Here is a 25,902-nt window from a genome sequence, read left to right on the forward strand (position 1 = left end):
GTCTAGATGATTCCATATTAGAAGTGAAAAATGTACCATACATTTTAATTTTGTTTTTTATACTTTTATTTTTTTCCTCTATTTTAGTGTGCTGTAGCTATTTCGTTGGAATTGAATTGACGCTGCCCCAGAGCTAGATGATTGGAATCCAGATAAGAGTCAGGCCTTCCCCCTGCCCAGCGAGGGCTCAGTGGGGAAGATGAAACATGGGTTCCTATCACTTTGAGGGGGAGCAAAGATACAGAGCATGGGAAGCGCAGGGTACGTGAAGGGCGTCGGTGGGCGTAGTCTGACTGTCCCACGAGGTTTTTGGAAATAAGGCAGGCAGGAGAAACTGCAGAGAGAACAAAAGAGATCTCACACTGATGAGGGCCTGTTGTGCCCCCTTCTCTTTGCTGACCACCCCTGTATCACCCGTCTTCTTTTTCCCGGAGCATAGCAAGAGGCTTCCAGCTGGCCTCTCCCTCTGCCCCTGCCCCCTCCACTTCCTTTTTTCATAGTTTTCTGTCTGTTTTATAACTTTCTCTCTCTCTTTTTTAAAAAATGTAGCATGTCTCTTCATTTTATTTTATTTTTATTTTTTTATTTATCTTTAAGGAGCGCGCAGCTCACAGTGGCCCATGTGGGGATCGAACCGGCAACCTTGGTGTTATTAGCACTGCGCTCTAACCAACTGAGCTAACCGGCCACCCAACTTTCTCTCTCTCTTTTTAAATGAATTTCCTTTTATATATTTAGGTGATTGAAACATACTTATTTTAAAATCTTCTTTGGGTTGCTCTGTTATTTTTATTTTCTTGAGTGGGCACTCTCACTTGTGTGGGATTGCCTGTCTTACATGATAGTGGCTTTGGATGGAGGTTTGCTTTGCGTCGTTAACAGCCCTGCCGGCTCCCCCACTTTTACTCCCCTCTGCAGCTGGTTTTGAAGTTGCCTCATCTTGGCTTTCTAGGTCTTAGTTTAGGGCTCAGGAAATTCGAATGGTTCTTCTTCTATGGGAATTAAATTTTTGGCCCCACTGCTTTCTGCACATGTGCCCCTTCTCATGACTTTGGGTCTCTTCTGTTTCTGACCTTGGATGCATTTTATCCTTTGAATCCTGTAGTGCACCTCAAAACATTTTGTTGTTATATATTTTTGCTGTCCTTTACATGTGTTTAGAACAGAATGGGAGGGGACGCTGTGTATACTCACACCACCCTCTTGACAGGAAATCTCTCCATTCGTTCTTTGCATCACAGCCAGAGTCCCCTTTCCAGAGCATATGTGTGACCCTGCTACTCCCTCGCACAGAGCCTTGCAGTGGCTCCCCTTTTAACACAGCGGGGTTCTCTCCTGCCTCACTTCCAGCATCACCTCCTGATTCTCCAGGGTCTTGACTCTGTTCTTAGCGTTTTCCATGCTTAGAATGTTCCATTTTCCTTCTCCCAGCCAGCCTCTGTGGACTCTAGAATCCTTTTCTGACCTTCTTCCTGCCAGCCCGGTCTGGACACCCTGGGACGTAGCTCTGCAGCCCTCCCACACTTGCATGTCCCTGCGCCTCACTTTCTCCCTGTAGAGGAGTGCATACCTCGTGCACACACCTGCCTCCAGCGGCAGTCTGAATCCGCGCAGATAGTTTTGCCCCCGGTGTCCACTCCGTGGCCTGGCACAAGAAACATCCTTACAAGGGCTTCTTCTACATGCTGGTGTGGTGCAGTACCCGGGAAAGCACAACCTGAGATGAAGCCTTGGGTGCCATGATTTATTTGGAATGTTGGTTCCGGGGGGCAGGAAGGAGGGATCAGGGAGAAGATGATAGAAATGGAGGCAAAGCCAATAACTCTACATTACTGATCTAGCCACTGCCGTGGGCAGCTGGGGCTCAGACCTCCTGGGTACCCTCTGACAGATGGCACAGCTGGGCCTCAGTGCTGTCCCTCCAACGGATGGGAGACTGGAACATTTACCCAACGGCTCTCTCCCCCAGCTGGAGGGTTTCCCCCGCAGGTATAAAGCGGTCCACACTTCCCTACTGCCCTGCTGGCTGGCTCAGAGAGCTCTGGAAAAAGTCCTAAGGCAGCACAGAGATGCAGGGCGTGCTTGAGGGGGGGTTGTCTGTGTCGGCGGGAGCTGTCCACACAGCTGTGGCTGCAACCCGGCGGAGGCCTAGGGCATGTGGCAAGGGGCATGCAAAGCGTCTGCTACCCATGCACTCTGTCAGTTAATCCTCATAGCTGTCCCGTGGAGGAAGCCTTTCCTTACTTTCAAAGAATTGCAGTTAGAATTGCCATTTTGTCTGATTTCAAAGCCACTGCTCCTCATTTTAAGAGCAGTTTACAGCACCCCTTCATTCAGCACCTGTTTACTGAACACCAGCCGTGCACCGTGATAGAGCAGGTCACTGATGGACCCACTAGGTCGGCTGAATTTATCCAAAGCCATACTTGCCTCTGGATGTAGGAATGGGCCAGGGGGTGGGTGGACCGTACAATTGTCATGAATATGTGATGACCCTGTTTGCTCCTTCGAGGCCCAGCCTACATCCAGGTAGCCATTGAGCCACTTGGCCCCCTCGCTTGCTATGTACTTGGTCAAATCAGTTGTCTTCTTATCCATGCAGTAGACATGGTGGTACCTGCCGTCTGTGGGTGTCATGAGGGACATGGGATAAAATACCTGGTGTGGGTCCTGGCACATGGCAGATGCTCACTGTGTTTAGTTTACGTAGACTCTGGGCCAGACCGTGGGGAAAACTTAGGAAACTGGGTAAGGGACCAGGCCATAGCAGAAAGCTCAGTTCTCCCACTTCCTTCCCTTGTGGAAAAACAGGCCAGACCTTCTGAAAGTGCTGCGTGAGCTGCTTTTGGAACCAATATGCTTGACAGAGCAGACCGTTTCCGGAGAGCACCTTGATGGTAAAACTGAGAAGACACTTAAGCAGATGGCTGTTCAGCTAAGAGGTGAACTCAGACATTTCCTCCAAGCCAGCTCATCTTCCAAGCCGCGCGATGAACTGAAGTCACCTTGGGGAGCCCAGCCAGTAAAGGCTGGCGGACCGTCCAGGCTGGAGCTGAAAGATGCCTCGGTGCAGACCATGGCCACAGAGGACGACTCGCTCAGATTCAAGCACGAAGGCAGGAGAGAGGCTTGGGAAGAGACGCTGACAGATGCCACACTCAGCGCTGAGCATCAGCCAGAGAGCTTGAGCGGGATGCCAGGGCAGCCGGCCACTTCCCTTCCCTCCCCCAGCAGGACCGACAAAGTGAGTGTTTTCATACGTGATTTATCTGCTGCTTGTATACAGACAAAAACCTGAAAATCACCTCTGTTCCCACTACTTGTTTTGATTTATATAATATCTGGTGTCTCCCTCTGCCTGCACTTATCCTGGCCTCTACCTAGAGGTAGTGTCCGTCCTAACCTTCCCAAGTCTTTGACATTTTTCCCTTCTTTCCCTCCTTCCCCATCCAGCCTGTCTTATTTATCTATCATGACATTTGTGAGTTTTCCTTCTACAAATAGAGTCATGTTTGTACATCTGTCTGTAGCTTTCTCTTTCATGTCATGTATCAGGACCATCTTTCCCCATAATGACTATACGATTCCGTTGGGCGGAATGTGCCTGAATTTATATAATTTTCACCTGTTGATGGACATTTACTTTTGCAGGTTGCAATAAAATTGTAATAACCTGACTTGAGGGGTAGGGCTGAGAAGCTAGGTTTTAGTTTGTGTAGACTTTGTGTCTGAGAATTACTATTCTGTGGGCTTTGTCTTCATTTTCTTATCCTTGCAACACTGTCAGAGATGAAGAAGCCAGACCACGCACGCCTATGATGCACCCGCAGCAAAGGGGCCGAGCGGGGACCCTCACTGTGCCCGATTGCACAGCCGTGCCCTTTCCCTGGGTCAGGCCACCCTCCAGCCTGTACTGGCCTGAAGTGGTCGTGTCCCATTTCTTTTCTTTTTTTTTTTTTTTTTTTAATTAATTAATTTATTTAAGTCAGGTTGTTGTCCTTTCAATCTTAGTTGTGGAGGGTGCTGTTCAGCTTCAAGTTGTTGTCCTCTCAGTCTTAGTTGTGGAGGGCGCAGCTCAGCTCCAGGTCCAGTTGCCGTTGCTAGTTGCAGGGGGCACAGCCCACCATCCCTTGCGGGAGTCGAACCGGCAACCTTGTGGTTCAGAGGACACGCTCCAACCAACTGAGCCATCTGGGAGCTCAGCGGTAGCTCAGTTCAAGGTGCCATGTTCAATCTTAGTTGCAGGGGGCAGAGCCCACCATCCCTTGCGGGACTCGAGGAATTGAACTGGCAACCTTGTGGTTGAGAGCCCACTGGCCCATGTGGGAATCGAACCGGCAGCCTTCGAAGTTAGGAGCACGGAGCTCTAACCACCTGAGCCACGGGGCCGGCCCCAATGTCCCATTTCTTGAGTGAATGTCTGCATTTTGCTTCAGTTAAGATGCCGTCTCTAAGCTTCTCCTCAGATACCATCAAGTATGCCAGATTATTAAAAGCCAGCCTCTCTTGTCCATGTTTGATTGGACCTTTCGCGAAAATCTTCCTGGGAGGAGGGTTTGGGGTTGGGGTTGGGGATCCGCACAGCAGGGAGATGTGTGCGTTCGGGTAGAGAAGGAAACGGGTCATGTTCCTAATAAGAGCTCCGGTGATGGCTGTCGCTATTCTTGTTTGTGACGTGTGCTTTACGTCTGAGACATCAGCTGGACACACTGTTGTATAGCATCAGAACGGAGAATTAAGTTTATTTTCTGACCACTAAATTACTGCTTTTGTACATACCAAAGAGAGTTAGATGTATCATTAGCAAAATTACTTTTGATTGTTTTAAATTATGCACCAAAACTGTAATTTCTAGAAAAGGATTTTCTACTGTGTTTCCCCGAAAATAAGACCTAGCCAGACAATCAGCTCTAATGTCTTTTGGAGCAAAAATTAATATAAGACTCAGTCTTGTTTTACTATAATATAAGACTGGGTCTTATATACTATACTATACTATACTAGAATATAATATAATATAATATAATATAATACCTGGTCTTATATTAATTTTTGCTCCAAAAGACGCATTAGAGCTGATGGTCCGGCTAGGTCTTATTTTCCGGGAAACACGGTAGATACTATACCTATATCATCACATTTAATCTTCTCAACAAGCATAAGAGTTAGGTAGGTATTACCTACATTTTATGGATGAAAAAATAGAGGCTCTGAAAGGCTCAGAAAATTGTCCAGAGTGACTCAGCTGTTAAGACGAGTAGCAAGGATATAAACTGCAGTCCTGTTTTAGAGGTGGACACGGACATTATAAAGCTACCTTTCCCAGGAGGGGAGAAGCCCTCTTGTCACCCTTGTGGACTCTAGTCTGCGCAAAGTAGAAGGACATTTAATGATTTTCTTTGTGGTCGTTGATTAATCAGTCAATCATTAATCCTAAGGCTTAAGCCAGAACTCTGCTATCCTGTTAACACGTTGCGTACGGATCACGAGAATCTTCACGAGGGATTTAAACCCTGCTGTACGCAACGTGTTAAAATGAACATCATTGCAGCCCACGAGTGAAAAGAGGATATACTGCCGGTTATTTAGTTTTCGAGGCAAGAGGAGGGACTTTAGAGATATAGCTGTGATTGCTTTGGGCCTGGCCACTTACCTGCTTTGAGTCCTTGGGTAAGTCACCTGACCTTTCTCAGTGGCTCTGATGGGATCAGCGTAGCCCCGAACCTGAGGCTGGCATAAAGGTTAAGTGAGGTCATGTGCGCCAAGTGCCTTGTATGTGGTAGGAGCTGAGTGTGTGTACATTTCTGTCCTCCTTCCATTCCCAAGGGACGAGTTCCGTCATGACGTCTTGAATAAGGTGGTAGGTGGGACTCTGTTCAGTGTCCATAAGGTAACATTTCGGGTGGTGTTATTTTAGAACCAGAGTCGGGTTGACTGACGGCAGTCTTCCAGCCTGAAATTGGCTTTGGCATTTGTGCACTTGCAGACATCTTCTCTGCTGCCATCTGACACACAGATTTGGATCCAGGAATAAAGATTGGTGGAGACTGAGGACCAAGCAAATGAGTGTTATTTTTCAGTCCTCTTTGACGAGGCGTCCACCTCCTCCCAACTGGTCCCCTTCACCACCTCAGACTGTTCTTGCCCTTGAACCTGTTCTCTCCCCTTCCCTGGAGTTTCTGGGCAGGAAAGGGCCTCACTTTTCTTAACGAGCAGTGGAGTCTGAGCAGCTAGTGTTAGAGGTGCAGCTGCCTCACCTTGTTGTATGACTTGGACGGCTTGTTTGACAGCTCAGGTCTTTGTCTGGAAAGTAGGCGCGATAACTGTATTATCCTGTGTGCTCTGGGAATACGCAGTTCACTTGAGGCTTATGGGAGAATGTGTTTGAAAGCATTTTACATCCTAGAATGTGCTCGAAGGGACTTTTCCTCTTCTTTCCTTCTTGAGAGATCTTGCTGATTTCCTCATTTCCAGGGTCCCAGATATTTCCTATTTTCCTCTCAGGTTCCTTTTCCTCCACTTAAAAAAAATTTTTTTTTAAATAATAGCTTTATTTAGATATAATTCACATATCATGCAATTCACCCATTGAAAGTATATAGTGCAGTGGGTTTTTAAAAATATTTTTGTAGAGTCGAGCAACCATTACTGTAATCAATTGTAGGACACGTTCATTATCTGCAAAGAAACCCTGAACCCATCTGCAGTCACTTCCTGTTTCCCACCTGCCCACCCCAGTGGTAGGTAACCACTGACCTACTTTCTGTTTGTGTACATTTGCCGATTCTGGATGTTTCATATAAATGGAATCATATAATATGTGCTCTTTGGTGACTGGCTTCTTCCATTCACCGTAATTTTTTCAAGGTTCAGTCATGCTGTAGTCTGTATGATTTTGATTGCCAAACGATAGTCCATTGTATGAACATAGTACATTCAATGTATCCATTCATTAGTTGATAGACATTGGGGCGGCTTCCACTTTTTGGCTATTATGAATAATGTTGCTATGAAATATCATGGACAAGTTTTTGTGAGTGCATATGTCTCCATTTCTCCTAGGTGTAAACCTAGGAGTGGAATTGCTGGGTCATAGAGTAATCTGTGTTTAACCTTTTGACGAACTACCAGACTGTTTTCTAAAACAGCTGTGCCTGGTGTACATTTTCACCGACAATGTATGACAGTCCCAGTTTCTCCACACCCTCGCCAACACTTATAATACCTGTTTGATTATAGCTGTCCTAATGAGTAGGACGTCTCAGTATCTCATGGCAATTTGATCTGCATTTCTCTGATGACAAATGAACTTGAGCATGTTTTCATGTGCTTGTTGGCCATATGTGTATCTCCTTTTGAGAACTTTCTCTCAGAACCTGTGCCCATCTTTTAATTGGGTTATTTGTATTTTATTAATGAGTTGTAATAGTTCTTTATATAGCTAGATCAACCCCTCCCTCCGTGTTTGAATATGCTTAAAATTCCCTTGCTTGAAAAACGCCCCCATTTGGCTTCTTAAGTTATTGCTTGCATATTCATTCCACAAGTACCGCGTTTCCCCGAAAATAAGACCTAGCTCTGATGCGTCTTTTGGAGCAAAAATTAGTATAAGACCCAGTCTTATTTTAATATAAGACCGGGTATAATAAAATATAATATAATACAATATAATATAAAACCAGGTCTTATATAATAAAATGTAATATAAGACCGGGTCTTACATTAATTTTTGCTCCAAAAGACACATTAGAGCTGATAGTCCAGCTAGGTCTTATTTTCGGGGAAACGTCGTAGTTGTTGAGCACCTACTATGTACTAGTTCTTGTGCTGGAAGCTGTGGATAGAGTATGACCAAGAAGTGCAGAGTCCCCGAACCGTGCAGCTTATGGACCAGAGTGGAAGATAAAGAACAAGTCATTGCATTGGCATTTAATTATAATGGTACTAACGTTCTCCCAGGAGAATTGCGGGGGCTGTGAGTATATAACAGGGAGGCCTGACCTCGTCTTGGAAATCCAAGGCCTATTCTCTTGAAGGCACATTTGAACTGAGTCCTAATGAATGTATTGGGACTGGTGGGATTGGTGGGGGTGGGTAAGAAAGAGTGTTCTAGGCAGAGGAGACAGCATATGCCAAGGCTCTAAGGTGGAAGGAGCATAGAATTTTGAGGCACTGATAGAAAGGGAGTGTGTGGCTGTAGGGGAAATTGGGAGAAGGGCAGTAACTCGGGCTGCGATTATTCACAACGTGTAGGCTATGGTAAGGACTCGACCTTTGTCATGAGAGAAGTGGGAAGCAATTAAAATAGTTTTAAGCAGAAGAGATGAATGGTAGGTTTGCCTTTCCTGCTGCAGAATGGAGAGCGGATTAGAAAGGGCAAGAATGAATGTTGGGGGACCACTCGTGTGTCTGCGGCCGTGGCCTAGTGAAAGCTAACAGCATCTTGGAGTTGGATGGTGGCAGTGGGGGGTGAGAAGAGGCGAAAGAATTCAGAGACAACTTGGGAGTTGGAATTCATGGAACCTGGGGAGTGATGAAAGCGTGTGACTGATAACAAAGGGAAGTTTAAAAAGGACTCCCAGGTGTCTGTGTCGTGCAGGAAGTGGGTGGTGGTGTGATTCACCAAGACAGATGGTTGAAGCAGCGTAGCTTTGGGGACATGGGGTGATGGAACTGAAGAACTGAGTTTTCAGTTGACTTTGGAGTCCCTTTGGAGCCAGTGAAAATGAGGACGTCTAGGATAGGCCAGGAGCTCTGAGCATGCGAAATACGTATTGCATTAGTGACCCAGTAGCTGCTGCAAACTTGAGTAAGGGGTGCTTCTGGTGGACAAGCAGGGGTGGGAGGCAGATTGGCTCAGAGTGAGGAATGGGCGGGAAATTAGGAACTGGGTGAGGAGCAAGAAAATGTTTCCCAGAAGATTGTGTTGGGAAAAGGACTGCCATATGTTGAGCATCTAGAATGTCCAGAGAGAAAGTGGGCCAGGACCAAGAGGGTGCATGGAGGAAAAGCTTGGCACTTGCCAATCAGAGGAGATACTTGCCAAGGCAGAAACTCTGTAGACTGGGAGGCAAACATAGGTGCCATTATGGGAACTGGAAGTCTGGACAGCGGTTTGAATTCTGTTTTATAAGATTGGCACGAGAATGTGACCAGACGAAGTGTACTCACTGTTGCATGTGTGTGTGCTTTCAGGATGCTAAGAAGTCCCGCTTGCCCATCCTAATAAAACCATCGCGGCCAGTGGGAAGTGTGTATCAGCTCCCGGCCACGCAGGAGGTGATGGGCCAGCTGCAGGGCCAGATCTTGGAGCTGCAGGGGGAGCTGAAGGAGTTTAAAACTTGCAATAAGCAACTTCACCAAAAGTTAATTCTGGCTGAAACAATGATGGAGGAGAGGCCAGCGCCAGACAAAACGTTACTGAAAGGTAAGCACCTAGAAAAATGTATTCTCCGTGAGCTAGATGAACGACCCGATAGAACTGCTTGAAATGTCAACCTTGTTGTTTAGAATTGCAATAAGTTTGAGTATAAATTTCATGAATTGCAGTGATTAATCTTGACTCTTGACAAATACACAATTGAGGAAACACAACGAGGAAAATGAATCTATTGTTTTTATTTTATTCTGGCGTCTGGATAAAGGGGACTTGTAGTGCTCGTGGGTCTTGAGAGGCCACTGTCCCTTCACTAGGGATTGTCTGTGCGTGTCCCGGTTGTGGGGTGTCTTGAATCTGGGCTTTTTTTGTGGCTTGGTCTGTGGAGGCCTCGGGCGTGTGGCATCGGGTATGTAAGTGAGAGTCCTCTTCGCAGGGTTCTTTGGAATGTCCAGGACTAGTTCCAAACCCTACTGACCTTATGTCTTCCTCTAGACGTGACCTGCCTCCCTAACCACCTTGAATTCGCTGTTATGTTCTCCTGGGAGCTTCCAAAATAGAGAGCTCCTAGGACAAAATATCTCAAGGTTAGCCTCCAGAGACTTGGAGGGAGCAGCTCAGGTGGGGTCCTCTAGTCTGGGACAATGGTGCTTAGAGATTTGGGATCACTGCCCCTTTGAGAATCATTTTTAGAGGGTTCATGAATCCACAAAGTACTTATGTTGACCCCTGATTTTGAACTTCTGCTATAAGCAAATGACAGCAACACATAATAACAAGAACAAGAGTAGGAATCTTTTCTTTATTCAGAAAGTATTTATTAAATCCTTCTGTGTGCCAAGCACCGTTGTAGTCACTGGGGAGACAGGCGTGAGCAGAGCAGATGACGTCTGTGTCCAGCTTACGTTCTTGTGGGGGGAGAAAGACAGTAAGCCGATAAGCAGGTGTATGATCCGTGAGCTAGGAAGTGCTGTAGAGTGAGCCAAAGCAGGGTCAAGGGCGTAGGTGATGTGGATGGGAGTAGGGTTTGCTAATGTACATGGACTGTTTGAGAGAGCGTCCCTGCTGAGGCTGCATTTAAATGGGAACTAGGAGGAAACAACTGGACTGGTCATCTTGGGAAGTGCCTTCCTGGCAGAAGGAACAAGGGCAAACGCCCTGATGTTGATTTGAACTTGACATGACTAGGAAGGAGGCCCTCTCTGTGGCTGGAGTGGAGTGAGAAAGGAGAGGGAAAGAGGCCAGGGGCGCAGCAGATCAAGTAGGCCTCGCAGGCTGTGCTAGGGCTCTGTCTTTTATTCTAGGTAAGACTAGAAACCGTTGGAGGGTTTGGAGCAGCCCAGTGACGTGATCTGACTTAAGCTTTAAGGCAGGAATTGGTAGACGACGGCCTGTGAGCCATGCTTGCTGCCTGTGTTTGTAACATTTTGTTGGAACAGAGCCACGCTTCCTCATTTGCATATTGTCTGTGACTGCTTTTGCGCTATGATGGCAGACGTGAGTGGCTCACAAAGTCTGAAATATTTATTATTGGGCTTTTTTAAAAAAAGTAGTCCGACCTCTGCTTTAAAGAATCACTTTTAATGTGAACTGTTGGAAGCATGGAGTTGCCATATGCCGGAGAGGCAGGCGTTTTGTGAGACCACCCCAGAGGAGGTGTCAGCTAGGTGGTTGGGTACAGATGCGTCTGGAGTCACAAGGTGAGGTCTGGGCGAGAGCTAATAAGACATCCTGGTATTGGAAGCCATAAGACTTGGAGACATAGGGACCAGGGCCGGAAACTGAGGCGGGGGCTCTAGTACGTAGAGGTTGGACCGAGAAGGAGCAGCCAGTGAGGTAGGAGCGGAGCCATGCGAGGATGGCACCCAGCAGCTGAGTGAACGACAGGTTAGCTGTGCCGAATGTGGCCAGTAAGGCAAGTAAGACGAGCACTGAGAGTTGACCTTGAGACTTAGCACTGGGGAGTCCTTGGTGACCTTGAAGGGAGCTGTTTCTGTGGAGTGGTGGGGCCGGATGGGCATGGGTTCCAGAGGGAGGGGAAGAGAGCAGTTGGAGACGGCAAGAACAGACAGCTCTGAGGAGTTGCGCTGTAAAGCGGTACAGAGAAGCAGGGCAGCTAGGAGCCGTGTAGTCCATTGAACCTCAAGGGATTCGAGGAATCAGGTGACCGTGGATGGGTGCAGTAAGGTGGGGGAGGTGGTGGCATAGGCTGACAGCATGAGCCGCAAAGCCAGAGTGTTTAGGGAAGAGAGAGAACAATCTGGAAGGCTCAGGGGAGAGCAAAGGTACTTACACACGTCCAGGTCCACAATACGGGGGTGTGAGAAGGAAACATCCACTCCTGAGGCAGAGAAGCTTATTGGGGGACAGGCCGGGTTCCCTTAGAACAAGGGGGTGAGATGAACGTGTGGGAGGAGATTGAGGTTAATTGGGATGTTTGCCCGTGAAGGGTTTGCGTACCGGGGTGGGAAGATTGCATCGCATAGGGGTTTTCAGAGTGGTTCGGGGTGGGAGATGGCTGGAGCCTTGGACTTCCTGGGACAGTAGGAACCCAGCAGCCGCTGTTCATTCAGCCCCACTGTCCGTTTCAAATACACGATCTGACTGAATCCTCTTCACAGTACTTTGAGGCGAGCACAGTAATTAGTCCTGTTTTATTGTTGAGGCAGCAGTTTTAGAGGTAAAGTGACTTGGCTATAGTTGCACTAACTTCCCGAGCTGCGTTTGAACCCACCTGCCGAATTTCAAAGCCTGCGCCCTTTACGGTTTCATGAAGCTAGTATAGTACATGATACTTTGCATATGGATTTTATGATGATCGATAGCCGGAGGTATTTTCCATTTAATTTCAGGTTCTTTCTTGTATTTACCATAGTTGAGGTTTCAGGATAAGCTGAAACCTCAATCCTTTGGCAGGATTGCTCTTCCCTCCCTCCCTCCTTTCCCGCCTACTCTTAATTCATCCATCTACCCATCCAGGCCCCAGCCTCATACACCCAATGTGGGGGAGAGAGGGGCATGAGGGGTAGTCTCTGCCTTCTGAGAACTTCCTGTCTAGTGGCAGGTGGGGACCAGATAATTAAACAGATCAGTTCCAGGCAGAAGGTGGTAGCACTTCAGAAAGGAAAGATTTTATGGCAAGGTGACTCAACCCAATAGATGCCCTAGCACCTTGCCCAGGGCTTGCCATTTGCACTTAACAAGGTTTTTGTTTTTTGCTGAGACCCTAGGGTGCCTCAGCCAGGTGCTTTCCGTGGTTGCCCAGAAGACCCTGGGGCTTCTCTCTTCTTGGGAAAGGTGGACATGAGTCTATAGAATTCATTTTCTCACTCACAGTTTTTTGAGAGCCTGGACTTAAACCGTGTCAGACAAGCTGCAGTATATTTATGCTTTTTATGTCCTGTTATGGCAGCTCGATAGATTAATTTTATCTTATAAATTGCATTTTGCCTCCCCAGTGTTTTTATTTCCCTTTTGTATCTTTGTGTTCTTCTCAGTTGCTTGGCTAAGTTTCAAGTCTGTGGTTTTATCTATTTTTTGTTTTCTGTGTGAATGCCCATAGCCTAGCTCCTTGTGGGAGCCACCTGCCAGCACAGCCCTGGAGAACAAAAAAGAAAAAAAAAATTAAAACCACTCCCTGTGTCTGGAGAAAGGAGGAAAGGGACAATGATCAGGAAGCCAGTTACAAGCCTGGGCAGAATTCAGCCCCTATGTATAGCGAACAGCTACTGTGTGCCAGGCACCATTTGGGGCATTTCATGTAAGAATTATTACTAAGCCCTGCAACAACCATCTTACGGCATCATTGTTAGTACCTTTCAACACATGAGGAAACAGGGTTTTAACACGAATTGGTCCAGGTCACCCAGCTGGTAAGAGGTGGACAAGTCGAGGTCCAGTGGGATGTCTGCCTGAGTTTCCCCGTCCCTGTGTCAGAGACCTTTCAGCGGTGCAGCAGGCTGGGTTCTGGTGGTCCAGGCTCTCAGGACCAGTGCCGGCTCTCTGGCATCTCCCTGCCGGCCCCCGGTCAGTCAGTTCTCTGTGTGCGGGCTGCTGTCAGGTCTGCACAGTGGGTCAGAGGTGAGCCGGAGCTGACACCTGTTCTGTGGGGTTTGTTGGGCAAGTCCGTGGGACGGGTACTGACGTGAGTGATGGGCCAGGCATGCTGCATCTCTTAAGATTATGAATTATTATAAGCATACAGGTAAGCACAAAGGAGGATATAACAACAGTCACGTTCCCATTCAACCAGAATGCTACATTTTTTTTCTTTTTACCTTAGATCTTTTTTTCCCTTCATTTAAAAACAAACAAACAAAAATCACCATTAATCTGGACCTAATTCAGTTTGTAAGAAACAGTTGCCTTCAGGAATCCTAAAGTTGTCATGGGGTGGCCGTGGGAGAATACCAGTCTCTGGGGAAATACTGAGTGATGGGCCCGATTCCCGATGGTGAAAACGTGGTCACATGCTTCTGAGTGCTCTGAGCTTTGAGGAGAAAGCCACTCTACCAGGTTATATATGAGTGTCCCTTAGCTGAATTATAGAAAGTTCCAGAGTTATATAGTATTCCCATAATGCAAATAAATGGTCCTGAGACATCTTTTAATTTCTTGTTCATAGTGGACTACTGAAGGCTTCTTGACTGTTTCTCTTTCCCTCTCAAATCCCTACCTTAGTGAACTGCTTTCCTTTTTCTTAATCTGTTTCTAGAACTTTACACATGCTGCTGCCTCTTCCTGCATTTCCCCCCTCTGATTATTGCCTACTGATGCTGCATCCTTTAAGCCTCTGCTTAAATGTCACTTTGCAGGCAAGGCCTTTCTGAACCCCCGTTATTTAGACACTCCCATTTAACCCCCCATGTTTTGGTCTTAAAACGACTTGCTCAGTGACTGCCCTTTGCAAGGCTGGGTACTGTGTGACGCCCCTTGATGTAGAAACTTGGGAAGTGAATGAAGGGGAGTCCACAGACGGTTTTGGCCCTCACACTGAGGGTTGAGGAATGTCTCCCTTGCTTCTGCAGCCCAGATATGGGAGACCCTGGCTGCAGGAAGGTACATCAGGAGGCAGCATTCAGTGTTGGAGGCGTGCTACCAGGCTCTGACGGGGACTCTGCTGCTTCCTCGCCTTGACCTTGGGCAAGGTCATATCCCTCTTCCTGTAAAATGGGGACACTGGTGATGCCTCACGGGATTGTTGTGAAGATTAAGTGCTAGCACAGACGAGGAGCTTGGTGCCTAGGCCAGGTCCTGGCACATAGTCTTGTGTCCTAGGCCTTGGCAAACGTGCCGGTTCACGCCGTTCACTGCAGCTCATAATCCTCCCTCCCCCACCCCCTCCATGCACTGATTTTTACATGAAAAATGGAAGCAACTCCTTTGGACTTTCATGGGGACTGTGGAGCTGAGAACAGCAGCTGTGTTGCCGTGTTAATGCTGGGCTTGCTGTCTACTGGCCTTGGAGCCTGGAAATCACATCCTTACCTCTGCTAACGAAGGGGGCACTTCCGAAGTGAAGATGGTGCCTGTCAAGTGTCTGAATGTTAGGTATGTGGTGGTGTCAGGAGCCAAGTATGAAGTGGAGTGACTATGAGAATGCACGTCCATCCATTCTGGGGGTGGGGGGGGTGTGCACGTGTGTGTGTAGCTAATCAGAGCTGGCCACAGTCTGTATCACAAAGGGACATTTGTGTAGGGACATTTGTCTTTGCCTCATGATCACGTCACAGCAGTCATCGGGACTGATCTTTATTCTCACTTGGGAACATAGCTTCTTGCCATGAAATTCCATTATCGTGTGGTTGTTACAGCAAAGCTGTTTCCTTGTCTTGGAGGGTGAGTCCCTGGGAAAAAGCCTTGTTGAGACCTCTCCCTCCACCTCACTGTTATATCACTCAGCCAGCAGTACTTACTGAGTGCCTTGTCGGCCCCAGGCCCTGAGCCAGACTCTGGAGACACAGAGATGGATGACATCGTCTCCCTGAAGGACCTCAGAGTCGAGTGATTATAACGAGTTTTGTACAGTAAAAGTGCTGTATTAGGAATGCTTCCTTTAGGTCATGGAGCAGTTGCTTTCTAAAATAAAACGGTTTACTTTATGGTATTTGTGTCGTGAGCAGAGGGACAAAAATGGGCTCGAAGTCAGGAGGAGCCATTACAGAACCTAGAAATTGGAATGTACAGCCTGACAAAGACTTTTGTGTGCTTTTCGTTCTGAGAGATCTAGGTCCTCTCATCCAATCCGCGTCGCTGCTTTTGCAGCGTTTCCCGGGTCCACAGCCTTTGCGCAAACGCCTCCTGTGGTAGGCGTTCTCTTCCATCTTTGAACAGGTTTAGGGAAGCAGAGGATGTTAATATTAGTTGTGTTCCTTCGCTGCTAGGTACCAGACACAGTCTTTCTGCAGGTATTGTTCCATTTGATCCTAAAAACAAAACAAACACAACCTGCCACAATGACTGATATTCTTTCCATTTTGCAGATGAAGCTACTGAGGCTCGTGGAGGTTAAGTAACTTGCCTGAGGTCATGTAACTAAATGACATGCAGGTAAATGGCAGAGCCATAGATTGAAACCAGGACTCTTGTTTTCAAAGATGGGTTTTTCTGCTAAATTTTGCTTCCTCTAAGTATTCAAACCATTCCTTATATTGAGCTGAGCTTCCCCTGAACAGCAGGCAGCGTGATACATGGTTAAGGACAGAAGCTCTAGACTCAAGCCTGAGCTTGAAGCCTCACAGCAAGCATATTACGCATCTCTGGGGAAACTGAGGTTCTGGGATAGCAAATTACGTGTCTAACGCTGTGCAGCCAGCAAGTGGCAAAGCTGAGTGTGACCCCACTTCTCTTTGGCTTCAAAGCTATGTGTTCTTTTGCAGTAGCACCCCACCTCTCAAACACACTGGTCGCATCTCTGGGGATTTAAACTTGCTGTAAGGAAATGTTTCCGGGCCGGGTTGTGAGTCGTTACAACAGCTCACTGCAGGGGCCATCATGCCATCTCCTGGCAACTGACGGCCATGGAAATGAGAACACTCTCTCATGTGTCGTGGATTTTAGAATTACTGCTCTTTATCGTTACTTCACTCAGTACCCAATATTTATCAGACCTTCACTGACTTGGGCTCTGGCTATGTACTCTACTACCATGTTTCCCCGAAACTGGAACATAAACCCTAGCATGATTTTTCAGGATGACCTCCCCTGAACATAAGCCCTAATGTGTCTTTTGGAGCAAACCTTAATATAAGACCCGGTCTTATTTTCGGGAAAACACGGTAGGCACTGAGAATGTGAAGATAAAAGGCCAGTGAGGGAAAGAATAATCCAAAAATTAATTGCTAGGTAAATAAATAAATAAGCCAGTTGTCATTCCTACATCAGCACCCAGCATGTAGCACCCTTGTCCCAGGTGATATGTAGGCGGTGCGGTGGGAGCACGGAGGGAAGTGAGTGGTTCTCATAGTTTGGAGATGGACTTGCAGAAGAAGGAACTCAGATCTGGCTGTTGAAAGACGAGTGGAGTTCACTGAGTAGGAGTCGAGTCAAGGGTCAGGTATGTTCCAGGCAGAGGCGCATGCAGAAGCATGGAGGCAGGAACCAGCCTGGTGCGTGGAAGGAATGGTGGGAAGTAGGGCATCTCCATAGGTGGTTCCAGGGGGCATTGCTGAGAAAGTTGCCTGGAACTAGATCTTAGAGGGTCTCAGATGCTGTGAGGGGGAGTTTGGATTTGATCTTCAAGATAGTGAGATATTGATCAGGTTTAGGTGGCAGGAGGGTGGTTACCATGGTTAAATTTAGTTTTTACGCCCGTCGCTCTGAGGAAGAGGATGGATTGAGAGGTAAGAGGGAAGAAGAGTAGAATCAGGGAGGCTTGTGGTCTCGGCGTGGCGGTGGCTGTGAAGGGCAGGGGGTGGTTTTCAGCAAGGAGATACTGACATAAATGTGTTTGATTTTCAGACCCTGAAATTTTCCAGCCTGGTGACCTTGCCATCATGCCAACATGCAAAGAGAACCTTTCTGAAGATTTTCAGGGCCCAATTTTAGTAGCTACGTACCTAAGTTCTAAGGGTCAGCTTTCCACTAACGACAGTGTGATTGGAACCGATCATTCTGAGAACACTGATGCCTCAAATGATACAGAAAACTTAAAACAGAAAATCTGTGACTTGGAAATGGAGCTCGAGGGCTACCGGAATTTCCTATTTCAGCTTCAAAAGCACTCCCAGTGCAGTGAGGCCATTATCACAGTTTTGTGTGGGACAGAAGGGGCCCAGGACGCCTTGAACAAGCCCAAGGGCAATACTGACGAAGAAGAAACGACTTTTTCAAGTTTGCACCAAGTGCATTATATGAAACACATGAAAATCCTCCGTCCGCTGGCCCCAGAGATGATTGACGGCAGGATGCTGGAGGGCGTTGAACAGCAGCTAGTGGAACAGGACTGTGAGCTGCAGAAGGAGCAGAACTTGAACATGGAGCTCTTCAGTGAAGTCCATAACATGCAGAATAAGTTCAGAGATCTCTCACCCTCAAGGTACGTCCCACCTCTGTCTCCTCCAGCTGTTTAAGCCTGCAGTTCCCCTATGTTGCCACTAGGTGGGAGCCCATGAGCTAAAGGGGAACTGCTGTGCTGTGGGGTGGGGTGTGTACCGAGGAAGGCGTCATGGTGGGGCGAAGGCAGCCGGGCCCTGTGGAGGAGTGAAACATGAGGCCACAAAGAATGGTGGCTGCCCACGTACCAGTGTTGTGCCCTCTGAAATTGGCTGGACAGATTTTGCCCTTCTCAGATTGGGGGCTCAGGGTCAAGGTTTTCACCAGGCACTTGGTGAGTTGCGATGTATTTGCTGAATGGCAGTGTTCACGCCTGGATCCTGTTGTGGGCTTTTACTGTGCTGCAGAACTGAAACTGATGTCCTAGGCAGGATGGGAAGAATATAAATATTTTCCATATCTTTGCCCTTTAAGGTCATCTTAGAGAAATAAGCCTGTGTTGAAAAGAAGAATTCTTAGGTCATGAAGATATGTTTTATGGGCGTAGATATATATAGTTTAGCTTCATGAGATATGGCAAAAATGGTATCATTTGTAAAGTTGACCTTCATTCGTCACTAATTTGACACAAACACATTGTTCTGAATTGTCAGGAGGAGCCAGAGTGAATTTTTCAAGACTTCTCAAACAGTGAGATTGAAGGGAGCTTGTGTTTATTGAAAAGAAGTTGTGTCAGACCTTTAGTTAGGCACTTTTCTTATTAAATCCTCAAAATCACCAGAGAAGGAGGTATTTGTTAAATGTGTTTCTGTAGGTGAGGAAATGACCTCAGAGAGGTTGCCTTGACTTTCCTGAGAAGATTCATAGAGCCGGTCAGAGCCCGTGCCCGGGTTCAAGCTCATATTACCCCACTCTGATACTCTGGTTCTTTCTCACCCATGAAACTGGCCCCCAGCTGCAGTACTGGTGTCACGTGATCAGTATGTCATTTCAGGGAAGGGGGATCATGAACTGAGGGGTCAGCGTCTTTGCCAAGCCACTCTGGAGCCAGGTTACTTACTGCGGCCAGTTTGTAGGAGCCACATTTTCCTTCACTTGTGTTTTTCTCAGTGCTACTAAAACCCGTGGGCTCACGTAGAAAACATTGGATATGGTGTCAGGAGGTACCATTGCTTAATAGAGCATGGGCTTTATTAGTCCAAAATCTTCATCATTGAAGTAGCTATGATCTGTGAGAGTCAGTTTTCTCTTCCGTAAAAGGGATGGTTCATACATTTGTTGGGAGATGGAGAGGGTGCGATAACTTATTAAAAACACGTAATTCAGCGAGTGACAGATCATAGACCCTCCATAAATGGTAGTTAGGATTATGGTTATTCCCTGACCTTTGAGAAGAGGGAGTCCTATCTTTGTTTTCCTGCCTACAGTTTCTTTTTTTGTTCTTCATGAGAATTTGTGGTGGGTCCCCTGACCCTTTGTTCCTATAATTTGGAATAGGATTTTTGAAGAGTGTATGGAAACTGATTGTTCTCCTGAGTCCTTGCCAATCTTACTTTAATTGGGGGCTTCATAAGGTTAAAAATATTGCAGAAGAACCTTTGTGCCAGCATTTGTTGGCTGTTTTGAAATCGAAGGAGTGACCTTATACAGTTTCCATTATTCTAAAAGTATATATACTTGTACAGCTGCAGGCTTTTAAAAATTGTGCTCTTGTCATTTTTCCAATTAGTGTTAAGGTCACAAAAATTCAATTCTAAAATGGTTCAAGCATTTCCTTTCCCCCCTTTTATCAGATACAATTCATTAGTTCAGTCCCAAGCCAGGGAGCTCTCCCTTCAGCGGCAGCAGATTAAGGAGAGGCATGGCATCTGTGTCGTTTGTCGTCAACACATGAACACCGTGCTGAAGGCGTTCGGGGAGCTGCTGCGGGCCAGCGATGTGGATTACTACGTGGCCGAGGGTCTCCAGGAGCAGCTGAATCAATGTGCCGAGCTGCTCGAGAAGCTGGAAAAGCTGTTTCTCAGTGGTAAGTGGGGCGAGGTCCTTCGGGTCCTGAGACACATCGGTAATTGATCCAGGACTTCTTGGAGGACCCTGGAGGAACGGACTCCTTGGCCCTACCTCCCTTCCACCGTCCGCTCTGATGAGGTGACAGCAAGGCCACAATGGCGGCTGCTTCCTTCCAGTGACCGCTTCCGTGGCGTTGGTGGTCTGCAGTGTTCCAGACCTGGGGTCCAGTGGAAATGCCTCAGGGACCAGGCTGGTGAAGCGCACGTGAGAAAACAGCCAGGAAGCACTGCCCCTGGCACCCACCACATGGTGGTCGGTTTCTCCACATTTTCTAGAGAAGATGGAATTTTTTTTTTTTTTTTTTTTTGTAAAACTCATGAATTTTAAATGTTGGCAAAAACAAACAAACAAAAAACCCCCAAAACTTTCATTGGCTAAAAAATGTATTCAAGGGTCAGAGGTGGTCAGAGGAAGGGTGAAAGAAAACCTTTGCTAACCATTTGCTGTATGCTAGGTACTTTAATAAATCTTATTGCATTAAAAATGTTTTTTAAAAAAATAATTTGCAATTTTTCAAGACTACAACAAAGAACTTCCGTATACCCTTCGTGCAGCTTTGTCAGTTAGTATTTTGCCATATTTGCATAGGTTCTCTCTCTCTCTCTCTCTCTCTCTCTCTCTCTCTCTCTCTCTCTCTGTGTATATATGTGTATATATATATATATATATATACACACACACACACACACACACACACATATATATTTATAGATGTATTAGGTTGGTGCAAAAGTAATTGCGGTTTAAAAGATTAAAAATAATTGCAAAAACCGCAATTACTTTTGCACCAACCTAATACATATATATGTGTACATATATATGTGTGTGTGTACATATATATGTACACATACACACATAGACACACACATTATAATTATTATTATCTTTCCTAACCCTATGAGAGTAGATTGATAATATCATCTCCTTTCCCCCCAGATACTTCACTGTATAGTTCCTCAGACCAAGGTTGTTCTCTTAGATAATCACAGTACAATGATCAAAATCAGGAATCAGTGTTGTCTAATATACAAGTATAGTCTACAGTCAAATTTCACTAATTGAGTCAACATTTTTTATGATCCCATAGGCAACCACTGTTTTGAATTCTCCGTAGATCAGTCTTGTAAACAGTATAAAAAAAATAATGTCTTTTGTAAGAGTTTTATTCCTGATCCTGACCCAGGACCCAGTCCCCACATTACGTTTAGTTGTCATGTCTCTTGGTTTCCTTTAATCTGAGGTAGTTCACCTTTTGTCTTTCATGACATTGACATACTTGAAGAGTTCAGGCCAGTCCCTTGATTTGGGATTATCTGTTTCCTCATGACTAGATTGATGAGTTATGTGGTTTGGTAGGAGTGTTACATGAATGATGCTGAGTTCTCATGGTATCACGTTAAGGAGGTACTAGTAACTCGGTGATACTAACTTTGATCACTTGGTTAAGGTGATGTCTGTCAGGTTTCTCCATTGCGAATTATAATACGTCCCTGTGTAATGTGAAGGGAACTAATTGGGGAACTTCGTAACTGTAAATATTCCATTCCTCTGCAAACTTTTACCCATGAGTTTTGCCATCCATTGATGATTCTTGCCGTACGTAGTCAGTTACCACTATGATGGTGGCAACATGGCGATGTTTTCTAATGTTGTCATTGCTTCTTCATTTATTATAGGTGGCATCTGCCATAGGATGAATTCTCCCTTGACCTCCTTTTATTTATGTATTTGTTTGTTTATTATCAGTGTGGACGTGTATTAATAGATTCTTCTTTTATTCCTGAGTCAATCATTTCTCTAAGTAGCCCTGGTCCATTTTAAAGGGGCATGCTATTTAAAAACCAAGTGTTGGTGCTGGGTGTGTGAATTGCTAGTTTCTAGGCCCTTTGGTGGACAGAACTGGGATATATGTTCATATACATGCACATATATACACACACACTATATATGTATGTACAAAAAAGTACGTATGTTTAAAAATGTATAATATATTTAAAAAATCACAATGGTACGTCCAATTTCTGTCCAAACCCTCTGTGTTCTTTCTTGCCTTTCCTGCTTCTGTGTTTGTGTTTCCCCTCTCCAACTGTGAGAACCTGGCTCTCACCACGCCACGTATCTGCTCATTTGCTTAGTTCTATAACACACAGATAGTTCCAGAATCGCTCTGTCCATACCTGTGAAAAACAAACCCAAAAGAGTTCAAGCTTTGTTTACAGTTCTTTTCGTTTTTAGGCTAAGGGTATGCAATCAGTATTTGATTTAGTTATTTGGTTTCTTTCTTTCTACAGTCTTGTTTTGTTATTCACTTGAAATACAATTAGGCTTTTTGTTTTTGTTTGTTTGTATTCAAGTTTAGGGTTCCCACATCCTTATTGATTTAACTTAATTTTAGTTTTTGAATATGAAAAACATTAAGGTGGTACCAAAGTTAAAACGTCTGTCCTTTAAAATTGCTTCTGTGAAGTCATTATTTTTGTCCCTGTCTTTTATATCCATTAGTGTCTTTCTGGTCTCCCTTACTCTCTTGAACCCACTGGAATTGGGCTTTCAGATATCCACTGGAATGGCATTTGGCACGAGCTCCAATTTGCCACTGTCACCTCACTGGAATTACTGTAGTCTCCTCCCCCCGCCCCGGCCTCCACACTGCCACCCTTGTCCCACTACTGTCCCTTTTTACACAACAGTCAGAGTGATCTTTTCAAAAGGTAATCAGGTCATGTCCCTTCCCTGCTCAAAATCAGAGGCTTTCCTTGGTGAGGTGTAAGGGTCAAATAAGGGAAGTGAAGGCTTGGCTCATCGCGGGGGACGTGGCCCTTCAGTCCTGAGCGCCCGCTGGTACTTGTACTTGTGGGCTGGCGGCTTAGTCCTCACAACGCCGTTTGTCGTGAGGAACTTAGCCTTTACCGAGGAAGGGTAGTTGCTCAAAGTCACAACTGACTTGGCGGGACCAGGATTTGACCTTAGTTCTTCTCTCTTTACGTATGCAGTACAGATGGTTCATGAGGGTCCACATATGTTCAATTTAATTCCAAGATAGAACGTGAGATAGTTTGGCCTCTTGGCCCAGGGACTGTTTTTTTCGTGAGTTTTTTAAAGAGCCCAACAGCTAGATCCACTGCAGACCGATTTTCCCCGTGCCAGGTCTGCAGGACCTTGGAGGGCCAGGATGCAGGAGCACTTAACTTCTCCCAGCTTTATGAAATCTGCTTTCTTCTAGCTAAGGTTTTCCAGAAACGCTAGTGTTTGTTTTATTATTGGAGAAATAACCAAGTCCCCAAGATAGAGCTGTATCTTCCAGGCCCAAGGCATCTTCCATCTGTCTCTTTTCTTCCTACAAGTCCTCAACCTGGGCCCTAGGAAGTGGGGATGCTGAGAGTGCGTGCCTCTGGCACTAGCTGCCCTCCCTCCTTCCCTCCCTCCCTCCTTCATTCAGCCATCCCCCCACTTGATTTATTTTTTAGTGATTTACCTTGACAAGCCCAAGGAGATCTCACTTTTTGTTTCCTGCAAAGCAGCAGTGTTTTAGGCTTGGCAGACAACACAAACACAGAACTTTATTTTCTTCTATGAAAAGCATATAGGTCTCAGGACCTCGCTGCAGCTCTTTTTCTTGGAGAGTAAAATGTAACAGAGGTGGATCTTGGATGCTATCTAAGGGGTCTGGCTCCTGAATTATGAAATGAGCTGATCGTAACATAGTTTTTTATATTTGAAGCAATTTAGCATCGGTTCTTAAAAAATTTAAATATAGTCCTTTTGTATTAATACAAAGCAGTGTGTGTTTGTTGTGGAATAACGGATACGCAGATACTCCTATAATTTGCATCATTTATACAGCAAAACATGAACACTCTGGAGTTTATATTTCCAGACCTTTTTAATACATATTTGCATTATTTTCTGGCAGTAGGACTGTCTGCAATCTCTCCCTTTGTTCAATTACAGAGAATAAGCATTAATCTACATTGTAAGTTTTAGTGGCTGCAGAGCACTCTTTTGCATGAATGTACCATCATTTATTTAATCACTCCCCATTAGATGGACCTTTAGGGTTCCAGTCTGGGCTTATAATGAACACTGTAGTGGAGTCTTCGTGCATATCCTTGCTATTTCTTTGTTATACTTACTTGGCAGAACCCAAGAAGTGGGATGACAGTGTGCTTTCCTAGTGTGGATTCTTCCCTAGCTCCATAGGCTAGGGATTTCACTAGGGGCCTGGGCCCTGCAGGAGTGTGTGAGCATGTGTACTTTTCTGGGTGAGGGTCTAACACTTAGATTCTCCAAGCAGGGGGAGACCCAAAATAGATCAAGAACTGGTGTTGCGGTCCCAGGTTTTCCCACATGTCCTTGTGTGTGGTACCTCCCAAGACCAGTAGCATAAATCAGGAAGGCGGTGTTTTGTCTTCAGGTAGTTCTGAGTAAGCAGTGGGGAAGCACAGAGAAGACGGTGAGAAAGTCCCTTTCCTCAGCGAGCTCACCATGTGTGCCAGAGTTTTAGCCGCATGAATAGAAGACAGCTGCTGGACTCCCTTCCCTTGGCTCGCCTTTGCGTGCACCTGACACATTCGTTTCTTTCAAGGCCTTCCACAGTCTGTCTTTTCCAGCCCACTAACCCCTAAATAATAATAAGGATGATGATGATGGAGAAACAGTGAGGAACGTTGGTCTTTACTATATGCCAGTTATTGTTCTCAGCCTAGGAGGAGGTGCTATTTAGATAAATGAGCACCTCATTTAATAAATGAGGAACAGAGATGCTGATTTACTTGCCCCAGTTCACACAGGAAGTGGCAGAATCGGGATCTGAGCCCAGAGAGTCTCACGTTCCTGTCAGGCTGCGTGTGCTGGTCCATCGCATCCATTGGCCAGGTCTTGCATTTCCCCACTTCTGTGACTGTTCAGGCCAGTCCCTTTTCTAGAAGGCTTTTATTCCCTTTCCACTTGTAGAAATTCTCCCATCCTCCAGGAAGCTTTCCTTGTTTACCCCAAATAAAAGCAAATCTGTTCCTTTTCTTTACTTCTGGGTTGTTTGTAGCTCACATAGGACAGTCACGTCTGGCCTTGCGATGGAGGCCATGTGCTGGGGTGGAACGGAGAGAACCTCTGGAGCCAGGCCGACTTGAGTTCAAATCCCAGCTTTACGGTCGAGGGTCATATTTCCTCTGCGAGGTAATAGCACCTGTCTTGCAGAGTTATTTATGAGGAGATTATTTAAAGTTTCTGCCTGGCCAGTAGTGGGAGTTCAGAAGGTGACAGCAGTGATTTCTTGTGGGCATATTTCATTTCCTCAGAGCATAAGCTCCTGGAAGATGGGGGGCCTTGTCTTGTCTTGACCTCCAGGCTAGGGAGGATTTGATGATAGTTTTAAGTGATGGGGACCTTATTCTAGGGCGCCCTTTGGTTAAATGTCCTCTGACTCTGACTGGCACACATATCGTGAGCTTGGCGGGAGGCAACTCTGAGCTCTGAAGGGGAGGCGCCCAGAAGGAAAGTGTGTTGGAGCTTGACCTCCATAATGGAAGGATTCATAGTGTGTGGGGAAGGGTATTTTGGGAGCAGTAGTGGGGTATGCAAATTAGGGTTAGCACAGTGAACCCCTGGCAGTCAGAGAAAACGGAGGAGTTTTCTTCCTAAGGACTCCTGTAATCTGGCTCCACAGACCCCCTTAGCTGCTTTGTGTCTTTATAAAGCAGGGCTTTGCTGCCTCAAAGGTATAGGCCAGTTGTCACCTCCTCTGAATTCTCCCCGATGGTCTAGGCTGGGTCATGTTTGTTTCCTCGGTGTGTTCTCCCATGCCGCCCCTTGTCTCTGTGCTGTAGTGAAATTGTCTTTTGGGTCCATCATCCCCTCTCAGTTGCGACCTCACTGAGGGTAGGACGGCCTATTCATCTCTGTATCCTCAGTGACGGGTACAGGTACAGTGGTACCTCGGTTTTCGAACATCTCCGTTGACAAAC

General features: G+C 46.1%; 1 protein-coding gene across 6 annotated transcripts in view; it reads left to right on the top strand.

Annotated features, from left to right (window-relative positions):
- The window catches only part of CDK5RAP2 (CDK5 regulatory subunit associated protein 2), a 168,846-nt gene that overhangs the window by 105,583 nt on the left and 37,361 nt on the right, over positions 1 to 25,902 (top strand). For all 6 annotated transcript variants that reach the window (XM_019731198.3, XM_088793159.1, XM_074330933.2 and 3 more), the window contains 4 exons: positions 2,812 to 3,244; positions 9,196 to 9,427; positions 17,336 to 17,912; positions 19,663 to 19,895. In XM_019731198.3, the coding sequence (XP_019586757.3) occupies positions 2,812 to 3,244; positions 9,196 to 9,427; positions 17,336 to 17,912; positions 19,663 to 19,895 (1,475 nt within the window). The remainder of the gene's footprint in view (positions 1 to 2,811; positions 3,245 to 9,195; positions 9,428 to 17,335; positions 17,913 to 19,662; positions 19,896 to 25,902) is intronic.

The sequence above is a fragment of the Rhinolophus sinicus genome, chromosome 16 (assembly GCF_057876585.1).
Source record: "Rhinolophus sinicus isolate RSI-liver-muscle chromosome 16, RSI-T2T, whole genome shotgun sequence".
Lineage (NCBI taxonomy): Eukaryota > Metazoa > Chordata > Mammalia > Chiroptera > Rhinolophidae > Rhinolophus > Rhinolophus sinicus.